This window comes from Delphinus delphis, chromosome 18 (genome assembly GCF_949987515.2).
Source record: "Delphinus delphis chromosome 18, mDelDel1.2, whole genome shotgun sequence".
Lineage (NCBI taxonomy): Eukaryota > Metazoa > Chordata > Mammalia > Artiodactyla > Delphinidae > Delphinus > Delphinus delphis.
Genome location: NC_082700.1, coordinates 18,748,860 through 18,776,436, shown reverse-complemented (window position 1 = coordinate 18,776,436; position 27,577 = coordinate 18,748,860). Strand labels below are relative to the sequence as shown.

Below are 27,577 nucleotides of genomic sequence, written 5' to 3'. Positions count from 1 at the left end.
CCATGGTTACTTCCTTAAGATAAGTTTCTATAACTGAATTCCTTAAAGAATTACATTTTTAAAGCTTTTAACACATATTTTACCAAACAGACCCCCAGACTGATTATACGAATTTGCATTCTCCTCAGCAGTTTAGAACACCCATTATCCTGAGCCTATACTATTTCTAAAAATAGACTCCCTGGTTTGACACTTGAAAAATTATACCTTATTTTCATTTATATTTTTCATTTGTTCATAAATCCATTTGGTCCATTTTCTTCCATCAAACTGCTCATGTTTTCTTTTTGTTTTTTTTTAAGAATTATGTATTAACTATGGTGAACTTGCTTCGTGATATTACAAATATTTTCCCCAGAGTATCACTCACTTTGGTTTTTTCTGTTTATTTTTTTGTGTATAAACATTTTTGTTTTTTTGAGATCAGATCAATCCTTCCTTTTATGGTTTCTGCCCTTGAGGTCCACCCTAACTTTATATAAACATTCCCTTATATTTTTTCTGGTACTTTATTTGTATACCTCAGATCTTTAATTTACTTAGACTTTCTTTTAGTTTAAGGCATGAAGTAGACAGCTAACCATTTCTTCCAGAAGGTGAGCTCCTTGAAAAAGGATGCTCTTCTTACCTGAGCGTCATACTTCACGGCGGCCGAGAGCAGCGCGATGGCATTCTCCTCACAGATTCCTTGCTTGATAGTTTGTTGGCAGAGTTTTTTCAAACGATTTTCTCTATAAAATGTAGCCAAATCTAGCAATCCTGGTGGAAAGAGATGTTTCTTAGGGGAGTGATCTCAAGCACCCTGATTTAAACTCACTCAGCCTGTCAGAGATGATTTTGAATATAATCCTCAGTGAAGGGCTGTGGAAACAGAGACTTGGGCTTACTCTGAGCATGTGGCTCTACCTGAGAACGCAGCTGCACTGAGCGAGTGCAATACACAAACAAGCAGCTATGGAAAAACAGGAGCAAGTGAAAATGGCCCTAGTCTTTTCCTTAGAAATGCTCTAGTTAGCCCTCCCCCTGAATTATCAACATCTTCTCCAGCAGCATTCACACGTGCTGTAATAGTGCCCATCTTCTTCAAAAAGAAAAGAAATGCCTTTCAGGCCTCCTGCGACCCTGCCCCATTTCTCTGTTCCTCTCCTGAGCGAGCCTCCTGGGGAGAGAGGTCTCTGTTTTCTGCCTCTGTTCTCTCACCTCCTATCCTCAACTTAAGCAGAAGCCCAACCCCTCTGCTCCCTGACACCACACCTGTGATTGTCACTAATGGCTCCCATGGTGCCAAATCCAAGGGGCTCTCCTCTGATTTCATCTTACTCAGCATTTACACAGAATTTGATGGGGTTAAGGATGCTCCCCTTCTTGAAATGCCTTCCTTCATTAGTTACTCTTCAGTCTCCTGGCTGGACCATTTTTCCTGACTTCCACATAGCTGAATGCCCCAGAGTTCAATATTCAGACTCTTATTTCACTTATTTCCCTAAATGATCTCCAGCCCCTCAGTCTTAAATACCATCTGTAAAAACTGATGATTCCTGTTATATTATCTGTCATCTGCTTTCCAATAACTCAACATAGAGTGATTTAGATGGTTAAGTTAATTTTAATCTACCCCAAGGGATACTATGAAGCACTCCAATCAAGAATGGTTGGCCAAGGGCTTCCCTGGTGGCGCAGTGGTTGAGAGTCCACCTGCCAATGCAGGGGACACGGGTTCGTGCCCCGGTCTGGGAAGATCCCACATGCCACGGAGCGGCTGGGCCCGTGAGCCATGGCTGCTGAGCCTACACGTCCGGAGCCTGTGCTCCCCAACGGGAGAGGCCACAACAGTGAGAGGCCCGGGTACCGCAAAAAAAAAAAAAAAAAAAAGAATGGTTGGTCAGTTTGCATTTGAAAGGCCCTTGTCAGGGGCTTCAGTTATGGCTACCTAAATCTTCATTAGAGGACGTGTTAATTAGCATAAAGAATGCTACAAACACTTCGTCACTGGTGAAATGAGTGGCACTCAGGTTATGTGGCTTGGATAGAGATACTGTGAGGGTGCTTTTGGCCCCTGTGTGATTGGGGTTCAAGCACCATGGGCTCAGCAGTCCTACTGCACCCTTGGAGTGGTACATTCGCTGGGTCTAATTCAGTCCTGGTTGCCACCTGATCCAAAGGCTAGCTGAATCCTGATTCTAGAATATTGTCACGTTTACTTCACGTAAAGGTTACTTTACAATAACCTTTCACGGAAGGTACTTCATAGAGGGCCCAAAGGACAGAGAGCCAGGATTTCATCAACCTTACAACATTAACTGTTTTTATATCTGCTAATAAGTTTTGTACATGTGGTAGAATTTGGTAGAAATTTCTCCTAAGTTTGGTAGAAACTTGCTTTCACTATAACATGACAAATATTATCAAAATTATAGAAGAAAGGCCTACGGCCCTCTGAAATCTTTTGAAATCTTGAGAGTCGTGAATGGCCCGATTGTTTCTGGTCAGTTCTCAACAACTCCCAAATTCACATCAACAGCCCCACACACTCCGAGCCATCAGACTCCCATATGCGTGTACTCACAGGTACTGCCCTGAGCCTCCACTCCAGGGGGCCCAGCTCTGCACCCGTTCTAGGCACCCCCCTCTCCACAGGCTGGCCAAGGAGCCAAGTGCCCACTCCTAGACCACACTTTGTGCTCCTGGGACCCTGGGGTTCCCTGAATAATCAGCCCTGAAGCCACATATGTCGGTATTTCCTCCCCTGCAGACCACGTGCAGGCCCCCAGCGCCCAGGGGTGGCCGGGGGGGTGGACTGGAGCACGGACATGCAGGCTGGGTGCCCACACACCCCTGGGATGCAGGATGTAACCGGTGGTGGGTAAAGAAAGAGGGCAGGTCCTGAGCTGGAGGCCAGAGGCCTGTCCTTCCTGTGCCACTGTGTCCCAGCACAGAACTCCACGAGTCCTACAACTCTAAATTCCAGCTGAAACTCCTACCTGGCCTTTCAGTTCTTGATAAGGTATATTTTTCAAGGTATGAGGATTGAACAAATTTTATCTGAAATTTTTTAGCTTGACATATAACTTTAAATTTTTAGACAAATGGTGCACAGGCCTCCATTTAGACTCTTACCCAGGGCCCTGCAAATGTTAGGGGCGGGCCCATAAAAAAAAAACCTGCCACGCAGACATCTGAAAAGCAGCTCAAACTCCTTTGATTTTTCAAACTCAAGAGCAAAACCTGGTGCTCTCCACACTCAAGCCAAATACCTCAGAGCAATCATCCTTCTCTCTTTTGCCCTCAAAACCCACATCCCATCCACCAACAAATCCTGTCAGCTCCCTATTTAAGATATATTCAGAATCGGATCTCTTTCAACACCTCCACTGCTAGACCACCCTAACCCAGGGCACCACCATCTTAAACCTCAACCATTACAGTTACTGATCTTTTAAAAACAAATCCTCTCACCCCTGGAGTATAAGCTGCTGGTGCCTCTCCCTTCATATGTGCAGAAACCCATTCTCCCTTTCTTCCAAAATCGTAGACTACGTGGCTGAGCCATGACCATCTAGAAATAACCACCTCCCCCAACTTCCTGTGCAGCTGAGTTAAGGCCTTGGTTATCTCTGGTCCATGGTTTAAAAGAAGTGGGACTTCCTTAACCAACACTGGGATTTGCCCTTTGTCCCTTGTCACTGTCCCTTCCTCCATCCTGCTGCCTGTAATGCACATGTGGTCTTGGACATGAGTGCAGGGGCCACATGTAAGGATGCCTTGCACTGTATCCCTGTGTGACAGAGAGAGAGAAACTGTCTTGTTTAAGCCACTTCCTTTTTTCATTTTACTGCTAAAGCAAATCCTAAATAACGCAACCCTCGTGCTCAAAACCTTCCAAGGCTGTCCATCACGCCAAGAATAAAACTCGAGCCCTTCACGGTGGCCTCCAAGGTTGTACCTGGTCTTGCCCAGATCCAGCTGCCTGGCCTCAATTCCTCCGACTGCCGGTCTCATTCTCTCCCTCCAAACCACTCGGGCCTTCCCCCTCCCCACTCTTCCTCCTCCCCTCCCCCTCCCCCCTCCTCCATGTGCTACCTGTGTTCTTGTCTCAGACCCTTGCACCTGCTGTCTCCCTTGTTTAGAACACTCTTCACCTGGGCGTTTGCATGCTTCCCCCAGCTCTCTGCTCAGCACATGTCCTCACAGAGGCCTTCCCTGACCTCCCAACTGACTGCTTTTATTTCTTTGTTTAGGGCTGGCCTCCCTCCTCCCAGCAGCAGCTCCACAGGAGCAGGGCGTCGGTCTGTCTCATTCATAGATGCAGAGGGGAGCACAGCACATAGTGGGCCCCGGGCGCTCAGGTAGTGTGGGAGAAAGGAAGGAAAACTATAAAACTTAAGAAATCAGACTTTTGTTTACCTGAGGAAAATTAAATGCTGATCTGGTAAAAAGTGTTATTGGATTTATACGTGTAAAATGAATATTTAATTGAAAGATTTGAGAGCTGAACTCTTTCTTCAGTTCCTTACAGAAGTAACTCCTTAATTCTTCTGTCCCATGGGCCAACAACATAGCTGACAGCTGTAAACTGAAATTTAGTATGTTTTCACCTTGTGCCCGCTGGACGCCCTGTGCTGCTTTCCTGCCGTCAGTAACCCTGAGGTGCAGTGATGCACCAGATCACAGTGGGCCGCCCCGAAGGGACAGTCACAGTTACGGAGACCAGCAGGGCTGTCTGTTACATGCATTTTATCATTTTTATAATGTAAATATCTTGAAGGCAGCAGCTGTGTGGGAGCTAAAAAGTCGTGTACAGTATCTAGTAATTCAGGAAGAATGGCACCTGTCCCACAGTGCTGATGGTTTCATAATTCATCCATATCTCATTTTATCCATCCAGTCAACCTTTGTGTGAAGTGGGAACAAGGGAAAAGCATTTGGGTTCAACACACAAAAGGAGGACTGCTTCTGTGATTACCCTCACAGCCACTTCCTTTTAGGCTCTACACGAAGCACCTTTCTGCCAATCTCTTGGTCAAGTCTGGTGGCAATTACCTACAGCCTCCTCGGGGGACAGGCTGATGCTGTCTGTGTACAGGTACTCCAGGAAGGCTCGGTAAACAGGATATGAAAATTCACTCATTTCTACAATATCATCCTCACTGTCTTCCAACGAAGAGCGAAAGTGCTCACACCTGAAGGAAGAAAGAAGCATATCAGGTCCTGGCTTCTGCGCAAGAGCCCATGACCTTCCTGAGGAGTGTGTGCTCGTGGCGGTTAAAGAGGAAACAACTAACACGGAGAAAGGAAAAACACAGCACCACGCAACTTCGTGTCCTTGCCTGGGCCCCTCGCTTCCCCTGCCGGCCGGAAGTCCGCAGTCGTTTATTCGACGAGGCTACAAATGCTAACCTGCTGCGGGGCGGCTGCCTCTGCGGCCACGAACTCCCAGGGGCCCTCCCACACCACGTCCGCGGAGCAGCACTTATAGAAATCAGGTAGGTTTATTTTCATAAACTCTGAGTAATTTTGTTTCTTCTCCTCCTGTTATGAGTTGAATTGTATCCCCAAAATTCATAGGCTGGAGTCCTAACCGCACTATAACAGTATTTGGAGAAAGGACCTTTACAGAGGTAATTGAGTTAAAAGGAGGTCATTAGGGCGGACCCTAATCCAATCTGACTGGTATCCTTACAAAAGGGGGGATTTGGACACAGGGAGAATGCCGTGTGAAGACTGGAGTTACGTTGCCACAAGCCAAGGGCTGCCAAAGACTACCAGCAAACCACCAGAAGCTGGGACAGAGGCATGCAACAGATTCTTCTTCAGAGCTCTCAGAAAGAACTCATTCTATGAACAACCCTGATCTTGAATTTCTAGCCTCCAGAACCACGTATACATATAGCTGATTCACTTTGTTGTACAGCAGAAACTAACACACCATTGTAAAGCAATTATACTCCAATAAAGATATATATTAAAAAAAAGAAAACAGAGAATACAGAAGAAATGCCACGTATAATGTGTTTACCCCACTGCACGGCACGCTCATAAGAGCAAAAAGAGCCTTACCTTTTTTCAGAATCACAGACGTGCCTAACATAGTTCCTTGGAACTAGAAAACAACAAACATATTTATTTCAATTCTTGGAATAAATGATTCCTTACCTAATTTTGAGAAGGACTTTATGCGCATAAATGTACTTTCCATCCACCAGAAATCTCAGGTCTGCGGTGCTGGGATTGTCAAATTCTCTCTTCAGGGACTCAGCCACGGTGAGGTGGCCGTCAGGTTCTGGGGGGCGGGGGGCGACACCAGCGCTTTCTAAGGAGGATGCAGGCCCAGCACGGCTCTGCTGACACGAAAACACCAGTTCCCCAAATAACTGCCCCACTGAGCTATGCGCTGTTTTCCTAAATACAGATTCCCGCTGCTGCAATCATTAAGGATAAGAACCTCAGACACATCTGCTTATAAATCTGGCAAAACAACTACAGTCCCAAACCACCACACTAAATAAAATTTTTGAAAGTCTGAGTAAATATACCAGCTAAAAATAAAAGCTATAGTTTCCCAATCCCATCAGAAAGCAATCCAAAGGACTTTCAATTTAGTATGAGATACTGATTTCTAATACTTTTGAGAAAAATGAATCGATCCAATGAGTTCCCTTTCACAGGAGCTCATTAGAGGGAAATAAATTGCCTGATACTGCACTGAACAAAGTCCTCACTATCAAAAAATGAAAACACCAGAAGTTCTCGTTCTAGCTTTCAGGCCACCACCCCGATGGACAGCAATCAGCTCACCCACGGACAGGAGGCGCCAGGTGACGGCGGGCGTGGCGAAGCAGGCGAACACGTCGTCGGTGGAGGAGAAGTGGGTGAGGTGAGGCAGGGTCACCGACTGGCCCCGGCACTGGCCCCACATGTACACGTGCCCTCCCTGCGTCTTGGCTGCAGACGTGTGGGTAGAGTGGCAGGCCGCAATCTCTGTAATTCTAGGTCCACAAACACACACCAAGTAAACACGGTAAACAGGAGAAGAAACAAGGTGACTTTTTCTTCCCTTAGGTCTAACTAAGTAAAAACAAAAACAAGACTTAAGACACCTAAGCGTCTCAACTGTCAGGCACCCAACAGTTATTTATATGTAAGCTGTGCCTCAGTGGCACTTATGGAAGGTCTGCTTGTTACCACTTCTAGCCAGTAGGCCCAGAAAAATATGTACCATCCTGTTCTGAAATTCAAGTATTAATACAATCCAAGAGAGCAGAGACCAAAAACAAAGACGAAAAAAAAAAGTGATTTAATTGTTTTCTTAAAACATTACTTACTAAAGCAGATCAGAAAGATTTGGGCCATCTCAACCCAGGGTCAATAAATATTTTCATCAAAACTTTACCAATTTTAGGGTTAAATGAAGCCTGCTGTGGGTCACCCCAACTCACACTGCAAACAGTAAGTGCAGTGGTTCTGACTCACCGGACTATATCATCCGGAACCCAAGAGAGCAGTTTTCTGGGATCAACCACATGTTAGACCCTATTTCAGTAAGTTCACGATTGATAGGCAGGTAGTTCTCAGAACACTTCCTAGTGGAAACCACTGTTTTGTTGAGTTGAAAATAATTATTTTCTCTCAGACTAAGCCACCATACAGAATTAAAGAAAATAAACTATTTCCCCAAGTGAAGTACCATCTTGATTCTGTCTCGGGCAATGGTACCAGCATCCTCACTGACTTAGGCTCAGAACTTCAGGGTCATCTTTTACTTCTCCCTCCTCATGTATCTCTTTCTTCAGAACATCCGCTTGACGAATAACAGCAATTCTTTCTTTGTAGCGCCTCCCATTTGCCACACCCTCATCAAGCACCCATACCCGGACCAACACAACTCTTCGGTCTCCCTGCCTCCGACCTAAATCGCACAATGCTGGCAGGTTAATGATCCTCTTGAAACACCATTCTCATCACTACATTCAAACCTTCATTGACTTCCCATAAGACAAAAATCCAGACACATGACCTTAAGGCATTCCCTAATTTGCCTTCCATCTATGTCCAGCATTCTCTCAAATCACCTTTGCCCACACACTCTCTGTTCCAATCAACAGATGTACTCACTGCCCCTCAATGTCATTATGCACAAAGTCCTTGGTCAGGAATGTTCTTTCACACTTTGGGAGACCACTTACAATGACAGCCTCTCTTTTCCCTGATAACGTTCCATGAAAAATGTAACTGATTGGAACACAATTGTGTCCTTCTATGCTAAACTACTCAACATCAGGAAATCAAAATAACTTCATTCCCACATTCACTTCTGAAATGTTTACCATTAGCCTCGGGAGAGGGGAACAGCCTTTGCCATTCATTAGAGGAGGTGGGACACTGCTTCCACAGCACAGGGGTTAAGGACGCAGAAAAGCTGGGAAAGCTGGCCCTCCCTGAGATTGGCCTTGAGGCATTTACCTGGAGCAGCCAGTGCCATGCGGGAAGTCAGGGGTGGGGCTGAGGCTTGGCTGACTGCAGCAGCTGCTAGAGCAACCGAGAATGGAGAAGGTTTAGAGGGAAGCTTCAGGTCTCAGCTTGGGACTCGACCATCAGCCAAGGCGCCCTGCCTTTGCCTGAGGTCATCTGTCCTTACATCTGATTCACACCAAGAAGCAAATGTGGAAGTTCAGATTTTCCAGTCATACAGGCAACAGACAATGACTATAAACTGAGCTAACCTTTACTGTCAGGATGTCTGGCATATTTCACACTTTATTTTGTAGCCATTCTTAATGGAAAAAATTACTATATGTTCATAATAAATAGGTTTGGTGTCACCTCAACGGAATGATCTGCAACAATGGCACAGCTTAATGTCTGAGAAGCACTAGACATGAAACAGCAGAGAGTGAGACAGAATGCAAAACAGAAAACGAGGAAAGAAAAAAGGTAATTTGTAAGGGAGGAGAATAATGGAGAAGAAATCATGATTATAAGAAGACCAGAGCACTGTTTCCCAATCCTGGTTCTGTACGAGGCCAACACATAATAATGACCTCAAGAAGTCACAAAATACACAAAAATTCAAGGCAAAGTTAGTTTTAGATCAATCTAACTTAAGCTGTGTTTTTAGGGAACTTTAAAGACATGCTGGTAAATCAAAGTACTGAAAATTCAGAAAGACTGGGAATGACTGGGTTAGAGAAGAGAATCATTTTAATTATTAAAATCACTTCTATGTGAACATAAACAGTGTTAGCATTCCTCACCATAAATAGACTTAATCAGGTTTTTCTTGGGTTGCTGTTTGAGCAAATAATTCCACGTAGACAAATTTCCCCTTTCTGCTTCTGTGAACACGTAACCAAGACCTGACGACCCACCCCGCCCCAAGTTCAATGCTGTTCGTTCTGATTAGCCAAGCCTCCCCGTGATGGGCCCCAAGAGTCAGGAGTTCCCGAGAGATAAGTCATAACATATCTGCAAAGTTTCAGTCACTGAAAAGGGCGGGTAGGTGCCGAACAAGTCCCAGCAAACCCATAGGTTCCTCCCTTGCAATATTTGTGCGATGGGGAGCCTGCAAGCTCAGCAACCACCACCTGAAATTCAAGCACGGAAAACTGAGAAAAGCGGGAGCATCTCATTCAAAACACGCACCCCTGACATCCGTAGCCAAAATCGTGTTTACGTGGACAAGACCAAGTGTGCAAGTATTTAGCTATTTCTACTTTTTTTTACATATATAATTCAAAGAAATGTTTTGAGTTATGAAGTTTTTGAAAAAGACAGAAAGCAATAGATAACTCTCCAGTGCCACGTGCCCTGACACTCACATAACTTCCGGGCCCTGCTTCTCTGCCTCTTTTGCTCTTTCCCACTGAGCCGCCCTACAGTCTGTCTGTCCCAGTGTGACCACAGTCAGAAGACCTGGCACTCACTCTGGGGCTGTCAGGACCAGCGGCGCAAGGTGGGGCGCGTCGCTGGTGGGCAGACGGCAGCGGACTCTGTGCGTCCAGACAGAGGAGTTCAGTTTATTTTAAATGTGGCAGCACGAGAAAAATGGTAAAGCGCCATACAGACAGTCCGTTTTTATACCCATGTTACCTCTGATCCTTTAACACTTCTTCGCTATTTTGTCTAAATACCAAAAGTCCCCACTGAGTGGATTTGCTAGCTGGAGGCATTTTTGTGATTATTCAAAGCCTCAAGACTGTCTCTTCTCTTTTTACCGAGCGGCTCTGAACCACCTTTAAGAGAAACGAAAGTAACATGGCTGCTTGCATCTCCTGTGTGCCTGCCAGCTCGTGACCTTCATTACCTTTCCTCTTCCCCAATTCTTAAGGAGTCTAGGGTCTTACTGTAAGATATGGGGGGAAAAAAGGTTCTTTAACCAATTTAACATAGGTTAAATAAAAGCAGCCAGGTTCACAATACTCAAATGAAAATCAAGGGAGCTGAAAATGACCATTTGGTTCTTCATTTTCATTGCTAATATTCCAGTAGAAACATATAAAAGAACTGCTACAAATGCAAAATAATTTATCCATATATTTACTTAAAATCAGATATAGCAAAAATTAATATGTAAAATAAAAATGAAAACAGCAATATTAATTTCCACAATGATTTCAACCCTGGCCTAATAGAACAGATAATAAAATGTTCTTGTCTGTGCTCCTGTGTCAAGCAATGAAGAGTGAAAAGGCAGCGATACAGCCATGTTTGAGAAATTTCAAGAGACCTTCAAAAATAGTAGGATAATCTGGGGGAAAACTCTGGATACGCTACTCACTTAATACAACCTTGCAAACAAGTGCACACAACTCAGTTTTAATTTTTTAACCATTTTGCTCTGCTTCACAGTGATAGCCTGGGAGTTGAAGTAATGAAACAGCCCTATTCTTTTCAACTGGCAAATTTTATAAGTAGCGGCCCCCATCTGAGATACTTTCATCTTCCTAAACCATAGAAGATAGACCTCCAACGTTATCAACTTCTTCTTAAGAATGTGAAATAGAAAACAATGAGAATGCGGGGGAAAAGGTCTTTTTTGAGCGAGAAGAATAATGCGGAAAAGCTGTTGGAGGTTTAGTCATTGTAGTTTGTGTAAAGTAGCTATTGGAGGTATAGATGAAATACGGGTATGTGGAAACAAAATATTTAACATCAACTTGCCTCAAAATTCTAAAGCCAATTTTAAAAAGGAATGAATGGTCTTGTTCAAGAATATTCTAATACTAGCAGTCAATTGCCCATAATTCTATACAATGCCTAAGTTTAGTTTAATCACGAAAGAACACTGAACTTATTTTGAAAATGCACATATTACCTGTCCTTTTCCACAACAACAGGAGTAGGGTAGGACTGGTTACTTTTATTGCCAGTGCCCAACTGGCCGTAAGAATTTGCGCCCCAAGCATACACTTGACCTTCATCTGTTAATACTAACGTGTGCGCATAGCCACAGGCAACCTGGAAAGAGAAAAACCAAATCCACTCAGGCCTGAAAACAGAAAGAAACATGTTTCACAAGATAGGTTAAGATTCAAAAACTGAAAAAAAAAAAAGGGAAGAGGCAGTCTGCCAGAGAGGCAGGCATTAGGTTAACCAACATCCCTCCAGATCTAGCTTAGGCCCCGTGTGTGGTGAAAACTGCAGTGAGAGCAACATGAGTCCTTCAGTGACAAAGAGTCCAGTTTATTCACCTTTAATACGGCATTCATTATGCTCACAGAGATCAAGGGGTGTGAAGTGAATAAGAAATAGACACTTCTATTTTTTAAGAATTATTTTCTCCTTTTATTATAAAAGTAAAAGATGTTCAATGTGAAAAAAATATAGGAAAGTATAATTATGAAAGTCATCTCAAGATCAGGATTTTTTTCTATTTATATATAAATATAGAGATATGCACTGATAGCTTTTTAAAAAAGTGATCATATCTGTATAAGTAGTCCTGTATCTTTCTTTTTACTTTACATTGCATATAGCATTATTTCCCTACCATTAAAAATCCTTTGTAAGCATCATCTCTGTTAATATAAATTTAGTCTTGATATTAATTTATTTAACCATTAACTTACTGTTTGGTTAGGTAAATTGTGCTGCTATTATTTGTTATCAATTTTTTTCTTTCTTTTTTTTTCTTTTTTTTTTTTTGCTATATCTTTACTACACCTTCTGCAAGTCACTTTCTCTTTGGTTCCTTAGGATAATGCCCTAAATTTAAGTAGAATTACAGACCAAAGGGTATGAATATTTTTAAGGCTCTTGATACATACTGCCAAAGTTTCCTTGGAAAAGATGATAAAAATTTACATCCCAACAGCTATGTATGAGAGTGCACTGGAAATATAAATTTTCTGATAAACATCCACAACTAAATTCAGGAAAAGAGCTTTAACCTTTACTTCAGTCAAGATAGCCAAGCAGCTTACCTTTTCATCCTGCTAAGACAACTTAGTTTTTAAGTACATTGGTATCCTTGCCCCTGTAGCCTTAAAAACAGGCAGCATGTGAAGCAACAGTGGACATACCCGCTGGACACGAATGCCTTGCAAAGCTGCTACCCTACAGGGGGTTGGCTGGTTGCCGCTGCTGCCGAGTCCCAGCTGCCCGTTTCCATTGTAACCCCAGACATAGACCTGAGAGAAGATGAGAGACTCAATGCCCACGAAAGATGAACAGAAGCATTCCATGTCAGTATGACACTGAGAAGGTAGACAGGCTTTTTTAAGCGACACAGAAAATAACTTTCTTACCTCCCCAGTGTTCACCACTGCCATCGAGCACATCTGTCCACAGGCTATGTTCACAACTACTTTATTCTGTAAGCAGCCAGTGACTCTTCGAGGGATCGGCTGATTAGCTGTTGATCCAGACCCTACCTGCCCGGAGTTATTATAACCCCAGGCAAATACCTATTTGAAAGAAGAGATCAATAAATGAAACACACTAATATATAAAGTGTCTCAATTGGCACTTACGGTACCTCATCTTTGCCCTCAAAGTGCTTGATAACCATAAATGCTCACAACACAGGCAGGGAAGTTTCCATAGAATGCATTCTTACAAAATGTATTACTTTATTTTTTTTTTTAAGATTTTTTTGATGTGGACCATTTTTAAAGTCTTCATTGAATTTGTTACAATACTGCTTCTGTTTTATGTTTTGGTTTTTTGGCCATGAGGCACGTGGGATCTTAGCTCCCTGACCAGGGATCAAACCCACACCTGCTGCATTGGAAGGCAAAGTCTTAACCACTGGACCGCCTAGGAAGTCCCAAAGCATATTACTTTATAAAATTTGGTTACTGGCATTACCTACACAAACAGCAATGATTATAATCAAATATCATATAATCCTTATAAAAATATCTACTTTGCTTCAGCCATATTTTCCAGCATTTGGGGATTTTTCTTTTTGCAAATAATCCCCTTGAGTATAGCAACATAGAAGTAACAATACATCCTTTTAAATTTTGCAGTTATAGAAATCCTTACTACATACAGGCACACTTCATAATATAAACACCATGACTATGAACTGCTAACAAGAGTAAGACTGAATTTGAGGTAGGTGGTTATTTTAATCAAATGATCATATTTCCAGGACTGCTACAGGAATCTATATAATGTACTGAAATTAAAATCTTATTGAAATCTTATGATCAGTGGGATTTATGCTGACTATTCTCACCTCTCCATCAGATGTTAGCACCAAAGAATGGTAAGACCCACAGGCCACTTCAATGACTTGTTTGTTTGACAAATTAGTAGAGATATGACAGGGCACTAGACCATGATTAGTTGTCCCATTGCCCAGCTGACTGTAACCATTGTGACCCCAGGTAAAGACTTCTCCTTCTGAAAATAAAAAGAAACATAACCAACTTTCAAAACATCTATTCTTATATGAAAATATATATATTACACACTTCCACAAATGGAAACTAAAACTTCATATGCAAAAGCTAATCAACTTCCCTATTCCACAAAACTCATTTTATAAAAGAATACATTTGGGAAGTTTAACTACATTCTACCTGAAAGCAACAAGATAAAATTTAAATGGATTCAGTTATAATAGCTAGAAGATAGGTTTTTAATAAACAACAGAGAAAAGGCTGCTAAAAGTAAGAGAAAAAAAAAACAGATTGAAATTAGACTGACTGTAAGGTCATTTAACTTCTCTGAACCTTAATTTCCTTATCTATAAAATGATCTCCAAGTTAACTTTTTGAATCTTTGTTATATTACTTATTGTGCAGTATAATACATATTCAGAAAAGTTCTTAAACTGTATATACACAGTTTTATAAATAATTGCAAAGTACACATCCATGTACTACCACTCAAGTCAAGAAATACAATCTTATGATCACCCCAAAAGCACCCCCACATGTACATCCTGGATAACAGGATTTAGTCTTTCTTGGTTTTGAACTTAACATAAATGGAATAATACAGTATATACGCCTTTCATCTGTATTTTTCTACCCTATTGTCTCTTTGTGCGACATTCCAGATAATTTCTTCTGATCTACCTTCCAGTTTATTAATTTTCTCTTGCTGTGTTCAAACTGCTGCAAAACTTGTCCACTGATTTTTTCATTTTGATAATTATATTGTTTATTTGGTTCTCTTTCAAGTCTTCTATGACCTCTTCAGGTATCTTCAAGCTCATTTTTTATTTTTTCAAACATAATAAGTACAGCCATCTTATAAGTGGTATCTGGTAATTCTAATATCTGATATTTAGTAGTTGTTTTTTGCTGTCTTTTTTTGCAGGTTCTTATTCAGGGTGCCTTGTTTCCTTGTACCTGCTTATCTTTGACTATGTGCTACTAATTGCCATTGAAAAATGATTTTCGATGGCATTATATTCCTTCAGGCCTAGAATGAAGGTACTTTCGTCTAGAAAGAATTTGCATTAACTTCTCTCATGTTCTTAAGGCACTTTAAAGGTACCTCTCTGATAAATCCAAGGCCTGAGATTTCTTGGACCATCCAATCTAAGGTGAATTGGAATACAAATCCATGGATACAACACCTCAGGGGAGGTTTTCTTTCTTTTTTTCTCCTTGCTTTGCTCAGAGCCAAGGAATTCTTCTGTTGAGTCCCTTAGAGATGAAAGAACTGACTCATCCTTGCCCTGAGAGTGTAGCTCTTTGTGGTCCCAGCCTAACATGTGAGGTCTTTGACTTGTGACCCCTTCACCTCATAAGTACATCAGACCACAACACTCTTTAAGTGCATAGGCAGATGGCTTTAAGGCAAAATTAGCTTCAGGGTCCCCTCTAACTTCTTAGTTCATACTTTCTCTTAAATATATTTGGTCTAATAATTCCTTTCTGCCTTATCAGTGTTTTGATGCTTTTAGAAAATTAAAAAAGTATATTTTATATAGAATTTGTATTTGTTTTCACTGCAGAAATGGTCTGAATAATCCAGCCTGCTACTACTGGCAACCAAAAATCCCTAAAACTTATTTTTAAAATGTGAAATAAATATACGAGAGTATTTATAAAATTTATTTTCCATTTAAAGAACACTAATAAAATGAATACCCAGCTTGAGGGAAACTCTAAGGTATGTTTTAATTATGTTGTCTTATAAGACTGAATGCATGAAATAGCCATGAGAATATTTAATTCTTTATACTATTAATACCAACTAGAGCCATCAGTGACTGTTTAAAGTCAGGATCACAGAACGCTAACAGTTAGAGGGGATCTTCGAATCTAGCTTTCATCGCTCTTCTCATAGATCAAGAATCTCAAGTTCAAAAAGTCCTGAGTGAGTTCAGCATTCTAATGCAAAATAATTACACATATCAACAAAAGGAGTTCACTGGGCTTATCGCATTGTCATTCTTACACCCAAAGTGCCAATAACTGCTAGATTCCATCTGCTACATTATCTTACTTTGATATTGATACTGATATTTCATATTGTCCAAAGCACAGTCAAGTTCCCAGGGCAGAGGCAGAAAGCCAATCAAGAAGTATGTTCTCAGTGTAAGGGGTGGTCCTAGTCTTGTTCCTCAACAAAGAAAGCTATGGCTAAAATTCCACCCTGTGTTCCTAGGTTACCTGCTGTTGCAAGGACAACATGTGGACCACTCCCATAGCTGAGGCAGGCAATTTTTTTGCCACTTAAAGAATCCAGTCTCCGAGGTTCAATGGTGCTCTGGACATCACCTAATCCCAAACAGCCACAGCAGTTTGTGCCAAGTACAAAAATCTGTGGGAAAAACCAGAGTTAGTTCAAGCAGTTCTATTTCTGACAAACCTGTACATTGAAACAGGCACAGTTCCCCTAGGGAAACTGCTTCATTATTTAATAAATAAGAATCTACTCTCCGTGCATTTTTTTTTTACCTTAATTCCTTCCTTAACTCCTTAGTTCCCCCAAGATCTTCAATTCAGCAAATCCATTACTGAAAATGTAATTTTTTCTTCAACATTACCTCATCATTTACTGTAGTATATAAAACTTCGTTGCCAGCACTGCCAAAGACACAGGCCTGACGAACTAACTGCAGTTCTTCCTCAGAACAAAGGGAGAAAATTGGCCACTTTCCCACATCTAACATCTTCAAAGATGACAGAGTAGCCTGTACTGGCTGAAAAAGAATTAAAAAAATAAGTAAATAAAATAAATCTATATATATATTGACTAATAATAAAAAATACATTTTCTTTGCCCCCTTCATTTCTGTAGAAGAGTTAGCATTGGTTTGAGGAGGAACAAACCCTATCTATTTTGGGAACTGCCTTTACAAGCCTGACTGCTTCAGGACCCTCTCACTGCAACCAAGAGCCAGAGGTCCTGGATGGAATCAAATCTCACCTATTAATTTTCCTCAAGGACACAGGAATCATACAAGGCTGAACTCTGGGGAGGTGAATGTCTGGTAAGCACTTTCAGTGTCGGTTATATCTTAAATGTAGCTCTGGAAACTAAGCTGCTTATGAAAGCAGGAAAAAAGGGAGAAGACTGCTGTTTCATCTGCTGCCCAAGTCTTAGCAAAACAAGTCCTTGGGAAAGAACAATGCCAAAGGTGACACCAAGGAAAAAGTCCAGAAGGTTTCAGTTCATGGGTCAGTTCTGACCATTCAGTTTGAGCAACTGGTGGGTTCCCTCATCCCCCCACTCAGGTTTGGGGATTGGTAGGACGAAAACACCCAGAAAGGACATGTATTCGTTTGCTACAACTGCTGAAACAAAGTACCACAAATTGAGTGGCTTAAACAACAGAACTTCATCTTCTCACAGTTCTGGAGGCTAGAAGTTCAGAGTCAAGGTATCAGCTGGTCTGGTTCCTCCTAAGGGTTGTAAGGGGAAGATCTGTCAGGCCTCTCCCCTCGGCTTGCAGATGGCCCAATTCTCCCTGTGTCTCTCACATCATCCTCCCCCACATGCGTCTGTCTCTGTGTCTCAATTTCCCCTTTTTTATAAGGATACCAGTCATGCTGGATTAGGTCACCCTCATGACCTCATCTTAACTGAACAATCTGCATCTGCAGTGACCCCATTTCCAAAAAAGGTCACCTTCAAAAATAATGGGTATCTCAGTCAATTTGCTAAACCAAAACACCATAGACTGGGTGGATTATAAACAACAAAAATTTATGTTTTATAGTTCTGGAGACTGGGAAGTCCGAGCTCAAGGCGCCAGCATGATCATGTTCTGATGAAGGTGCCCTTCCTGGTTCAGAGCCAGAGTCTTCTCACTGTGTCCTCTCACTGTGTCCTCTCGTGCTGGAAAGGGCTGGGATCTCTCTGGAGCCCCTTTTATAAAGCACTAATCCCATTCATGAGGTTTCTCCCCTCAGGACTTAAACAATTCTTGAAGGCCCCACCTTCTAATACCAATACCATCACCTTTGGGGGTTAGGATTTCAACATATGAATTTGGGGGGGATACAAGCAAACCCACAACAGGATGCATGAAGATCATGAGCATTTGCACTCCCATAAGAGCATTCAATGTGGACATGATAAAGCTGTTTTTATTTATTTATTTATGGCTGCATTGGGTCTCCGTTGCTGTGCACAGCGAGCGGGGGCTACTATTCGTTGCAGTGCATGGGCTTCTTATTGCATTTGCTTTTCTTGTTGCGGAGCATGGGCTCTAGGCGCGTGGGCTTCAGTAGTTGTGGCACACAGGCTCCGTAGTTGTGGCTCACGGGCTCTAGAGTGCAGGCTCATTAGTTGTGGCGCACGGGCTTAGTTGCTCCGCAGCATGTGGGATCTTCCCAGCCCAAGGATGGAACCTGTGTCCCCCTGCATTGGCAGGCAGATTGTTAACCACTGCATCACCAGGCAAGTCCCTGGTGTTTAAAACAGATAAAGCTGTTTTAAAGAGAGCTTTTACTTATTTGCTACACTGGAAACATTTTTACTTACATACTTTTCAACTTCCCAAAATTTTTAAGATTATAATAAGATGCATAAATAGCCAACATGCCTATCAAATGCCATGTCTAGCCATTTCCCTCAATAATCACCAAACTCTAGCTTAATTTAAAGGAGCAAAGGATTTTCTAAGCCCTATCTTTCCCATCAGATATTAAATCAGTCTTACCAGATATATGTCTAGTAGAGAGCAGATCAGACTAGCTACTTGTTTTAGAAAGGATATTTGTGCTTTTCACCTTAGGAGTCAGGGGAAAAAATTATTTATTTATCCAGCCATTCATTCATTCATTTATAGGACTTGGCTCACAAGATTATGGAGGCTCAGAAGTCCTATGTTTGCATTTATAAACTGGAGACCTAGGAAAGCTGGTGGAATAATTCAATCCGAATCCAAAGGCCCGAAAACCAGAGGAGACAATGATGTAAATCCCAGTCTGAGGGCAGAGGATGAAATGAGACGTCTCAGGTAAATCAGCGAAGCAGGAAAAAAGGGATGAATTCTTCCTTCCTCTGCCTTTTGTTCCAACCAGGTTCTCAACAGATTGGATGACGCCCACCCACACCAGGAAGAGCCCACCCATTTACTGAGTCCACCAGTTCCAGTGCTATTCTCATCTGGAAGCACCCTCACAGACACACCCAGAGACAATGTTTAACCTGGGCACTGGGGGCCCACTCAAGCTGACATGTAAAGTTAACTATGTGAAGACACACAGTGAAGATGGAGGCAGAGACTGGAGTGATGCAGCTATATGTGCCGGAACACCAAGGGTGCCGGGAGCCCCCAGAAGCTGCAGGCTTCTTCCCTCAAGCCTTCAGAGAGCGTGGCCCTGCGGACACCTTGATTTCAGACTTCTGGCCTCCAGAACTGTCAGAGAGTAGATTTCTGTTGTTTTAAACCACCTGGTTTGTGGTACTTCATCAGGGCAGAAACTAATACTAAGAAACTAACACAGAGGGGAAGCAGTTTGTCACTGCTAACAGCATCACCCTTAGTGAGTGGCATAGCCTGAACCAGGGGAAGCTCCCCTAATGCCAAATCGGGCCACTTCCCCCCATGACACCACCAAACTGTAAGACCCTGCCTGGAGAATGATGTCTTCTATTATCTTTTGGGCAGCACCTAAGGCCACTGTGGGGCTAATGACAGAATCTTGTTCTGTTACCTTTTAGTCTAAGCTTCTACTTTAAATTACCCACCTCCTTATATTATGAAGGATTCTTACTTTCTGTGAGGTGTTCATTTTAATTTTTTTTTTCTGATTTAAGTCTATAATTTTCAGAAAGAACAATGTTTGGGATGTGGCATCAAATATTTCATGTAGACGTGCTAACGTGCTAGTTAAAAGAGTTCTTACGTAGTATTTCTAATCTTCACAAGTGTAGGACATACACATTGCTATCCTCATTTTACATATGAGGAACCTGAGGGCCAGAGAGACTGAGAAATATTCCAAGATCACCAGCTTCTCAGTGGGCAAGCCAGATTTCTTTCCACAAATCATCTGTTGCTAAGTAAAAAGTTCACATAAAAAGTGATAACTCCTGGGCTTCCCTGGTGGCACAGTGGTTGAGAGTCCGCCTGCCGATGCAGGGGACCTGGGTTCGTGCCCTGGTCCGGGAAGATCCCACATGCCGTGGAGCGGCTGGGCCCGTGAGCCATGGCCGCGGAGCCTGTGCTCCGCAACGGGAGGGGCCACAACAGTGAGAGGCCCGCGTACCGCAAAAAAAAAAAAAAAAAAAGTGATAACTCCTGGCAGGCCTAGTGTTTGCTTGCACTTGTAGGGCTTTGGCTGTTGTGCTCATGAAGTCCTTAATGAACAGGGCGGTAATGCCCACTGTGGGTTGTCTTCCTTCATGGAGCTCACAATTTAATAGAAAACAAGTAATTCCAATATAACCTAAATATAACAGGTGTGAATACATTGCTTTTTAAATCTCTGCCAGAAGGCTGGCTACTGGAGGTCAGTCATCAAAAATTCATGTTTCTAAGTCTGTGGGGAAACTTCTTCATAGGGAACCAATGACTTCATTTATGAAATGCACATGTTTATACTTTTTTGAAGTAAATATTTAATATCAGTCTCCAGGAATTGAGTATCTTCTCTCACAGAAGAAAAATACATTCTTCTGTCTGGCATAATCTTGAGCATATATAGTTATACACATTGTACATACTGTATACATATGTACATATATAGCATATATGTATACTCTGTACATATATATACATTGTATATAGTAAGAGTGTACATAATATAAGGATGCACACACTTTGGGAGCCTCAGTCACACTACAGCCAGCCTGCACGATAGCAGGCATCTCCGCAGAAGGCACCCAACTACCTCTGGGCCCAGCTATTAAGTAAGGGACTGGCTGAGCAGAAGCCAAGAGTGGGCAATAAAAAAACTGTAGGGGAAAAAAAGCACTACCAGAGAGCAAGAGGTCGGCAATATAGGTCATCAAGGTCGTGTCCCAGGAATCTGCATCCTAGCTTGGAGCCTCCTTTCTGCACCTGTCACCAGCGTAGGTGAGAATTAACCCCAGGCCAGCTTACCTTCACTGCTTTGCTCACATCCAAGCCACCTCTCTCATCTTTCACTGGCATCTGTTTGGGAAATGCAAAGCAGTAACATTTTTTAATATTAGCTCAAGGAAAACATAATTAAGGAAATACAGCTCCATAAAGTTAGAGACCAAAATGCATTTTATCGTTGCTTTGAGTGTGTGCTCCCTGTATTAACTCTGCTTCTCCATCCATATGAAGAACCAAGTGGATTATGATACTTCATTTAACTATGGACAACTATTAAGTTGTCACAGTTCAATTTAAAATACCGCATATAAAAACAGAATTAAAATTACATGTTGGGCATGCCTAGCAAAAAAAAAAAAAAAAAAAATCTTAAAGAACAGCCAACACCTCACGTTTTGAGAATTTCCTGGCAGCATAACACCATGTAATAAAGTAATTTCTTTGCTAATTCCATGAGTTTTTTATTTTACAAAATCTGTGCCCAGAAGAAAAATAATGAAATTTTCTATGAACATTCTATAAGACTTTCAGGTTCTATACATTGCTTTTGTAAGCTACTTTCCTACAGGAGCTCACAAATGAGCACTTCGAGTCAGCACGCGGCAATACTATGGTTCAGTTCAGAAGCTGTGCTGTTTTTGTACACTACGCTGGCTGTGATGATGATTTACATCGTTTACTGAATTTTGACCGTATTTTATTTTTTAAAAAGTGGAAAACAGAAAAATGAAAGTGAATGGTGGCAGTTAATATTAAGCTGTCAGCAGTGAAGAGCAGATATTTCATAAATTTCATAAAATCAACATGAGATAGAGATCGATGCGCATGCTGAAAGATGTGAAACTTTTAACATCACTTGCACACTGACCGGACTTAAGCTGGCTGACTGTAATATTCAGATGTGATGGAAACGAAATAAAGAATATCTGCGATGAATTAAGAACATGTCATCTAAGATTAAGTATTTTGTCATTTTTTTTAAAAGCTCTGGCAGTGGAGCAAACATTGTTCAACTCAGACCCTTTTGCAGGACAGCATTTTCTGTGAAAGTAGGGGTGGTGTGGCTCCTCATCTAGCTCAAACGTCACCGCCTCTGGGGACCCTTTCTCTACTCCTCACACAATCCCCAGAGCCCCCTGCTGGTCCCTCTGGCATTCTCTACACCCATAACAGTGATGGGCCAGCCTCTCGGTCACTATACTGAGAGCCCCTCAAAGACAGACACTATCTCATTGATCTTCCTATTGGATGACCAATAGAGGTTTGATGAAGTATGTTTTATGTGACAGAAAATATATGCTCCAAGGGCATGATTTTTCTAACCTTGACACTTTTTCCATAGAGAAGGAAAAGTTCTTCTTCCATATGGTCTTCCATGGTCCTGTGCAGTCCTTGGGGAAAAAGTATGTGGTAAAATCAAGATCCCATATGTCGAGTGAAACTGGGCAGGTTAAAATTACTTTACTTCTAATTAACAGAGAAAATAAGCTAAGCTCAAATATTGTGAAGGAAAATAAGGGAATTAAGTTTGGGGCATGGGAGTTAATAGCTGTAAAACCCAGTAGATGTTTTAACTGTTGTTCTCCTATGAGAATCCTCCTGCTGAGGTGTGGAAAAATAATCCCAAGATAAACCTATATTCTTAAATCTATTAGGGAATGAGTAGAAAATTTTCATTTCAGAGTTGACTTCCTATAGATAAGAAAAAATAAACTGTAGACCTTGGTCAAATTTCCCCTGGGATTGGAAAGTTCCAAATCACTGTGAAGAGTAGACTTATCAATTCTCAGCTCCACTGAAGAGTGTATGATTTGCTAAGGGGGAGGGAGGGGGGAATGAATGAAAAGAATAAAAGGATGAAAGAATGAATGAACAAATGTGACTTGTTATCTTAACAAAAAATCTGAAACAACAGCCATCCAGTATGTAGCTATAGCACTGAATGTGCTTGCCTTAATGAACCAGCTCCACAATGACTACCTTCTACCACATACAAGTAACAGCAGAAGCAGCCCTATCACATAACAGGCAGTATGTCTGGACTGTGGTTAAATCATTACACAGTTATCACTAAAAATAAATATGAATAAATATTCTCTCTCCCCTCAGAAGCAATTTAATGAAATCATGTTTAATAATGTTGATATTCTGATTCATTAGGCTGGCTCCTATCTACTCACATACAACCCATATTTCAAATGCCTAAAATCAGAACATTTTATCTAATACTACCTACAAGCAGTTAGAGCCTTGCAATAGATAAAAACAATAACCAAAATAAGGCTAAGTCTTAACAGTGTTCCTTATCAATGTTTTATATTCACTTGAGGATACTGGTAAAATTCTGTTTTCTTCAGCTGTAAAAGGTCTCTCAGCATATAAGGAATAATAAATAATATATTCAGAATAATTATTACTCAAACTATGGCAATTAATACAAATCATTATTTCTAATGTTTGGGAAAGATATGCTTGTTGTGAAAAGGATCACTTAGACTTTTCTCACTTATAAATTTCTAAAACTTGATCTGGTTGCCATCATGGAAAAATAATTTCATGCAGCAGCTATTCCTATATCATCTGTCTTCTCTATGAATTTTCAAGCTCTTTAGGAGAGAGGACCGTGACTCATTCATTGCTATAACTACCACAACACATGGCTCAGAGCAGAACACAAGATATTCGTTGAAAGCATCTTCTGAATACAGCTTTTTGTAGATTGCAGACAGCCTATATTGGGGATTCTTCTCTTTTTGGCCTCATCTTAACTGGAAATACCTTTTCCATAACTGCCCCAAGTTTACTGGAATAAAAAATAAAAAGATAAGAGAGGGAAGAGAAGAAAGAGGAAGAGAAGAGAAATTAGAAGAGGAAGGGAATTCAAAGGCAAAAAAGGAAACAAACAAGAGAAGGAAAAGGGATCTAATTAGAGAAGTGAATGCCCCTCACTGGACTTTAGGACTCCTTTGTGTCCCTAGCAGAAGGGAAATCTTGCTAATATGCTGAGATCACTGAACAGTAATCCTGGGGTTTGTTTTGTTTTGTTTCCCCACCCCATCCCTCTACCATTGTAGGTAACCAGCTTCACTGGTTTCTGGTTTCTTCTTCTGTTTCCTTTTGCAAAAGTAAGCAGACATATGTATGTGTTTTTATTCCCCAGTTCTTTCTTGTACAAAATATAGCATACTTTGCATACCCTTTTGCAAGCTTTTTTTTTTTCACCTAACAATGTATCCTGGAAAGCACTCTATATCAGCTAATAGAAATTTTTTAACACCTGCATACCTTGGGTTTTTAAGGAGAAAAATGAATAGCTCTTTTCAGTGTCTTTGATCAGTTTCAAGTAGAGTAACTCTTTAAAAATTAGAATGGTGAAAAGCAGGTCATTCCGTTTATTTGACTAATCAGGTTAAGACATAATTACATGTATGGCATATGAAAATTACCATATTCAAAGAAATAACATTCAGTAAAATTCAATTAACACTAAAGATAATATTAACATCATTTCATTTTTGTCAGTCAGAATGTCCTTGAAGATTTAAAAATGATTCATGATTAATTACTATTATACAGTACTGTGAAAAAAATGATGTCAAAATCTGTAGCATTGTGGAGAATGGTTGGCTTTATTTATTTATTTATTTCCCTTTTGGCTGTGCTGCGCGGCTGGCTTGCGGGGATCTTAGTTCCCCGACCAGGGATTGAACCTGCAACCTTGGCAGTGAAATCACGGCGTTCTAACCACTGGACTGCCAGGGAATTCCCTGGTTGGCTTTTTTTTAACATTATTCCAATGTGATACAAATAAAATAGAGAAAACTAGCTTTCCCAATTTGCACTACTTGAGGAATATAGTTTGCGGAATATATGTGAGGATTATAGTTATCTCAACCTGTTATATGTGATATCACCAGGCTATTGTTATAGCAACGTTATAGTAATATATCAACATATACGTCTTAAAAATCCATAATACGCACATAGAATACCACATCCATGATGTGATAAACATGAATTCTAAATAACAGCAACAATAATAACAGTTAAAATAAACAGTTACCCGGTGCCAAGCACTAAGTGCCTTATATTACCTCATTTAATCTTTACAATAGCCAAAAAGAAACAGGTGTAATCATTGCCTCTGTTTAATGGACATATTTCAATACTTTGACTAACAGTCACCAGTCAGTCAGGGTCAGAGCCAGGACTAATTCCAAAGTCCTTGCTCTTGGACCCTCCCCTGTAATGCAGGGATATTTTAAGTTTTCCTGTGTACATTCCAGATGGTTTTACTTTGTACTGACTGGTTAGGAACATTCCCACCAAAAATGTTTGTACCTGATTGTTTCTAAATTTCTGGAGGCCAGTATTCAGTCATCTTTAACCCTGTTCCTTCTAGATCCTTGTGAAGTTGTCGTCTAGGGTAAGGTAAATGTGACTGAAAATGGAAATACATAAATAAATTCTATTAGAGAACAAAAGAAAAGGACAAGAATATACCATCTTGAAACTTTAACAAGCCAGTATTTATCTCAGAAAAATACAGTTAAAAAATTGTATCAGCTCTATTTACTGTTAGAAAGTCAGCAGCAGAGGTGCTCAATTATAAAAAGAATTAATATTATAAAATATAACTTTCAGATATTATAAGTTTTGGGAAAGGGCTTCAACAATTTGGATGCTGAAACTTACAAAACAACACTTAACGTTTAATCTATAGTATTTCAACATAAAAAAATGCAAGGGAAACCATTTGGAAAGGGAAAAACGCAAAATTTTCAAATTTTTGGAAGAAAGTATAGAAAACATCTTTATGACCTCAGGGCAGGGAAAGATTTCTTAAATGAGACACACAAGCATAAACCACAAAGGAAAGACTGGTAAATTTTACATTAAAGATTAAAACTTTGGCATAATAAAAGACAAAATGAACAAAGGGAAAAACATGCCACAGAATGGGAGAAGATATTTTCAACATATATAACTGATACCTAATTAGTATCCATAATGTATAAAGAACACCTAAAAATCAGAACAAAAAAGGCAATCCAATTTAGAAGTGGACAAAGGATACATACAGGCAATTCACAGAAGAAGAAATTAACAAACATATCCATGGAATTTATCATGGAAATGTAATCACAATCAGATAGATCTCACCAATCAGATCGGCAAAATTAAAGGGGATAATACATAGTGTTTGCGAGGATGAAGATCAGAAGGCACACTCATATAGCTAGAAGGAATGTAAAGTGGCACAATCACTTTTAGAGCAACTCAACAATATTTAGGTCAGAGCAGTGTCTTTCAATCTTTTTTGATACATATATGTACCTGAAACAAGAGTTTCACAAAATAATTCTTACCCTTCCTATATGAGATGCTAAGGGATATCCTCTTTCCTATTTTTTTCTATTTTACATTATTCTATTCTACCCTACCCTATTTTGTCCTTTTCTATTTCATTTTTTCAATGTTGGTTTCAGCCCACTAAGATGATTTCAATATCATTAATAAGTCATGTCTTGTAGTCTACAAAACAATGGCCTAGATGAGCTCTAGTGCGTATACAAAATTGTTTGCAATAGCAAAAAACTAGAAATAGTGGATAGAATTGATCAACAGTCTCCATCAACAGAATTTATAAACTGTGGAAAGTGTATACCACACAGCAATTAAAATAAATTATCTAGAATCAACACAGATAAGTCTCCAAAACAATTCTGATCAAAAATCACTAAGTCACAGAATGATGCATATGATACACTATTTGATAAAGTTTTAAAACATGCAGAAAACCATACTATTTTAACGTGTAATGGATACTGACATACACATGGCTGGACTTTGATGGAAATGTTTCATAAGAAAGTTTTGATGGAGATAATGTCAAAGGCAAAATTTGCCATGTAATTCTATCAATGAATTGGTGTGATATGGCTTTTCCAATTAACAAGACAGTTTTCAAGATTTTAAGCTTAAGTTAATCATCTGAGTATGGGAGGATAAGGTTACCCAATATTAAGGAAAACAAAATTGTAGAATCAGAATACCACCATTCTAACACTGCCTTTACTGCGAACATAGGAATTCAACAGAGCCTTGATAATGACAACTCATAAACCACAATTTCTTTCACTGTCAGTAAAATAAAATTTTACCAACACCATAGGAAGATAATAACTCAATAACATAGAAAAAGTACAGTATCTTAAATGCCATGGAAGAAAAATATGAAATAGAAAAAAGTGTATCAGAACGTGTTTTTTACTTCTTGTCTTAACCTGCTTACAAATTTCCCCCTTTTCTGCACAGGAGGGAGACCCAGGGCAGAGGCTGGCATTTGTATTGGGAAGCTCTTCTTCATGGTGACAGTGTCATGGCATAAGATCATCCCATATGATACGTACTGTATGTTGCTTTATTGTTTTTTTTCCTTACGTGTGTTTTGGGATACATGACTTGGCTCATATATATACTTAATTACTCACATTAAAAAGTGCCTTGTGTTTTGAAAAGTAGTTTCTTATGCATTTCCTCACTTTGTTTCAATGTAATAAAAAGAACTATGTTATTATAGAGTCTTACTGTACTGATATTTGCCTTACAATATAAAAAGAAATGGGAGAA

At 40.5% G+C, this 27,577-nt stretch overlaps 1 protein-coding gene and 1 long non-coding RNA gene across 6 annotated transcripts in view; one reads left to right on the top strand and one right to left on the bottom strand.

The window, feature by feature from the left end:
- Positions 1-27,577, bottom strand: part of RCBTB2 (RCC1 and BTB domain containing protein 2) — a 37,334-nt gene that overhangs the window by 4,211 nt on the left and 5,546 nt on the right. For 3 of the 5 annotated variants that reach the window (XM_059996211.2, XM_059996212.1, XM_059996213.1), the window contains exons 2-14: positions 25,286-25,385; positions 22,268-22,335; positions 20,966-21,016; positions 16,454-16,609; positions 16,077-16,227; positions 13,682-13,848; positions 12,744-12,902; positions 12,519-12,626; positions 11,312-11,454; positions 6,796-6,986; positions 6,154-6,280; positions 5,041-5,180; positions 629-759 (exon numbers count right to left, since the gene is read on the bottom strand). In XM_059996211.2, coding sequence (XP_059852194.1) covers positions 629-759; positions 5,041-5,180; positions 6,154-6,280; positions 6,796-6,986; positions 11,312-11,454; positions 12,519-12,626; positions 12,744-12,902; positions 13,682-13,848; positions 16,077-16,227; positions 16,454-16,609; positions 20,966-21,016; positions 22,268-22,321 — 1,578 coding nt within the window. In that variant the 5' untranslated portion in view covers positions 22,322-22,335; positions 25,286-25,385. The remainder of the gene's footprint in view (positions 1-628; positions 760-5,040; positions 5,181-6,153; positions 6,281-6,795; positions 6,987-11,311; positions 11,455-12,518; positions 12,627-12,743; positions 12,903-13,681; positions 13,849-16,076; positions 16,228-16,453; positions 16,610-20,965; positions 21,017-22,267; positions 22,336-25,285; positions 25,386-27,577) is intronic. The other 2 variants (XM_059996216.2, XM_059996215.2) reach the window with 2 other exon arrangements.
- On the top strand, positions 9,112-27,565 carry LOC138413879 (uncharacterized). The gene is made up of 3 exons (XR_011246255.1): positions 9,112-9,688; positions 16,708-16,900; positions 27,263-27,565. It is a non-coding gene; the product is annotated as an uncharacterized lncRNA (long non-coding RNA).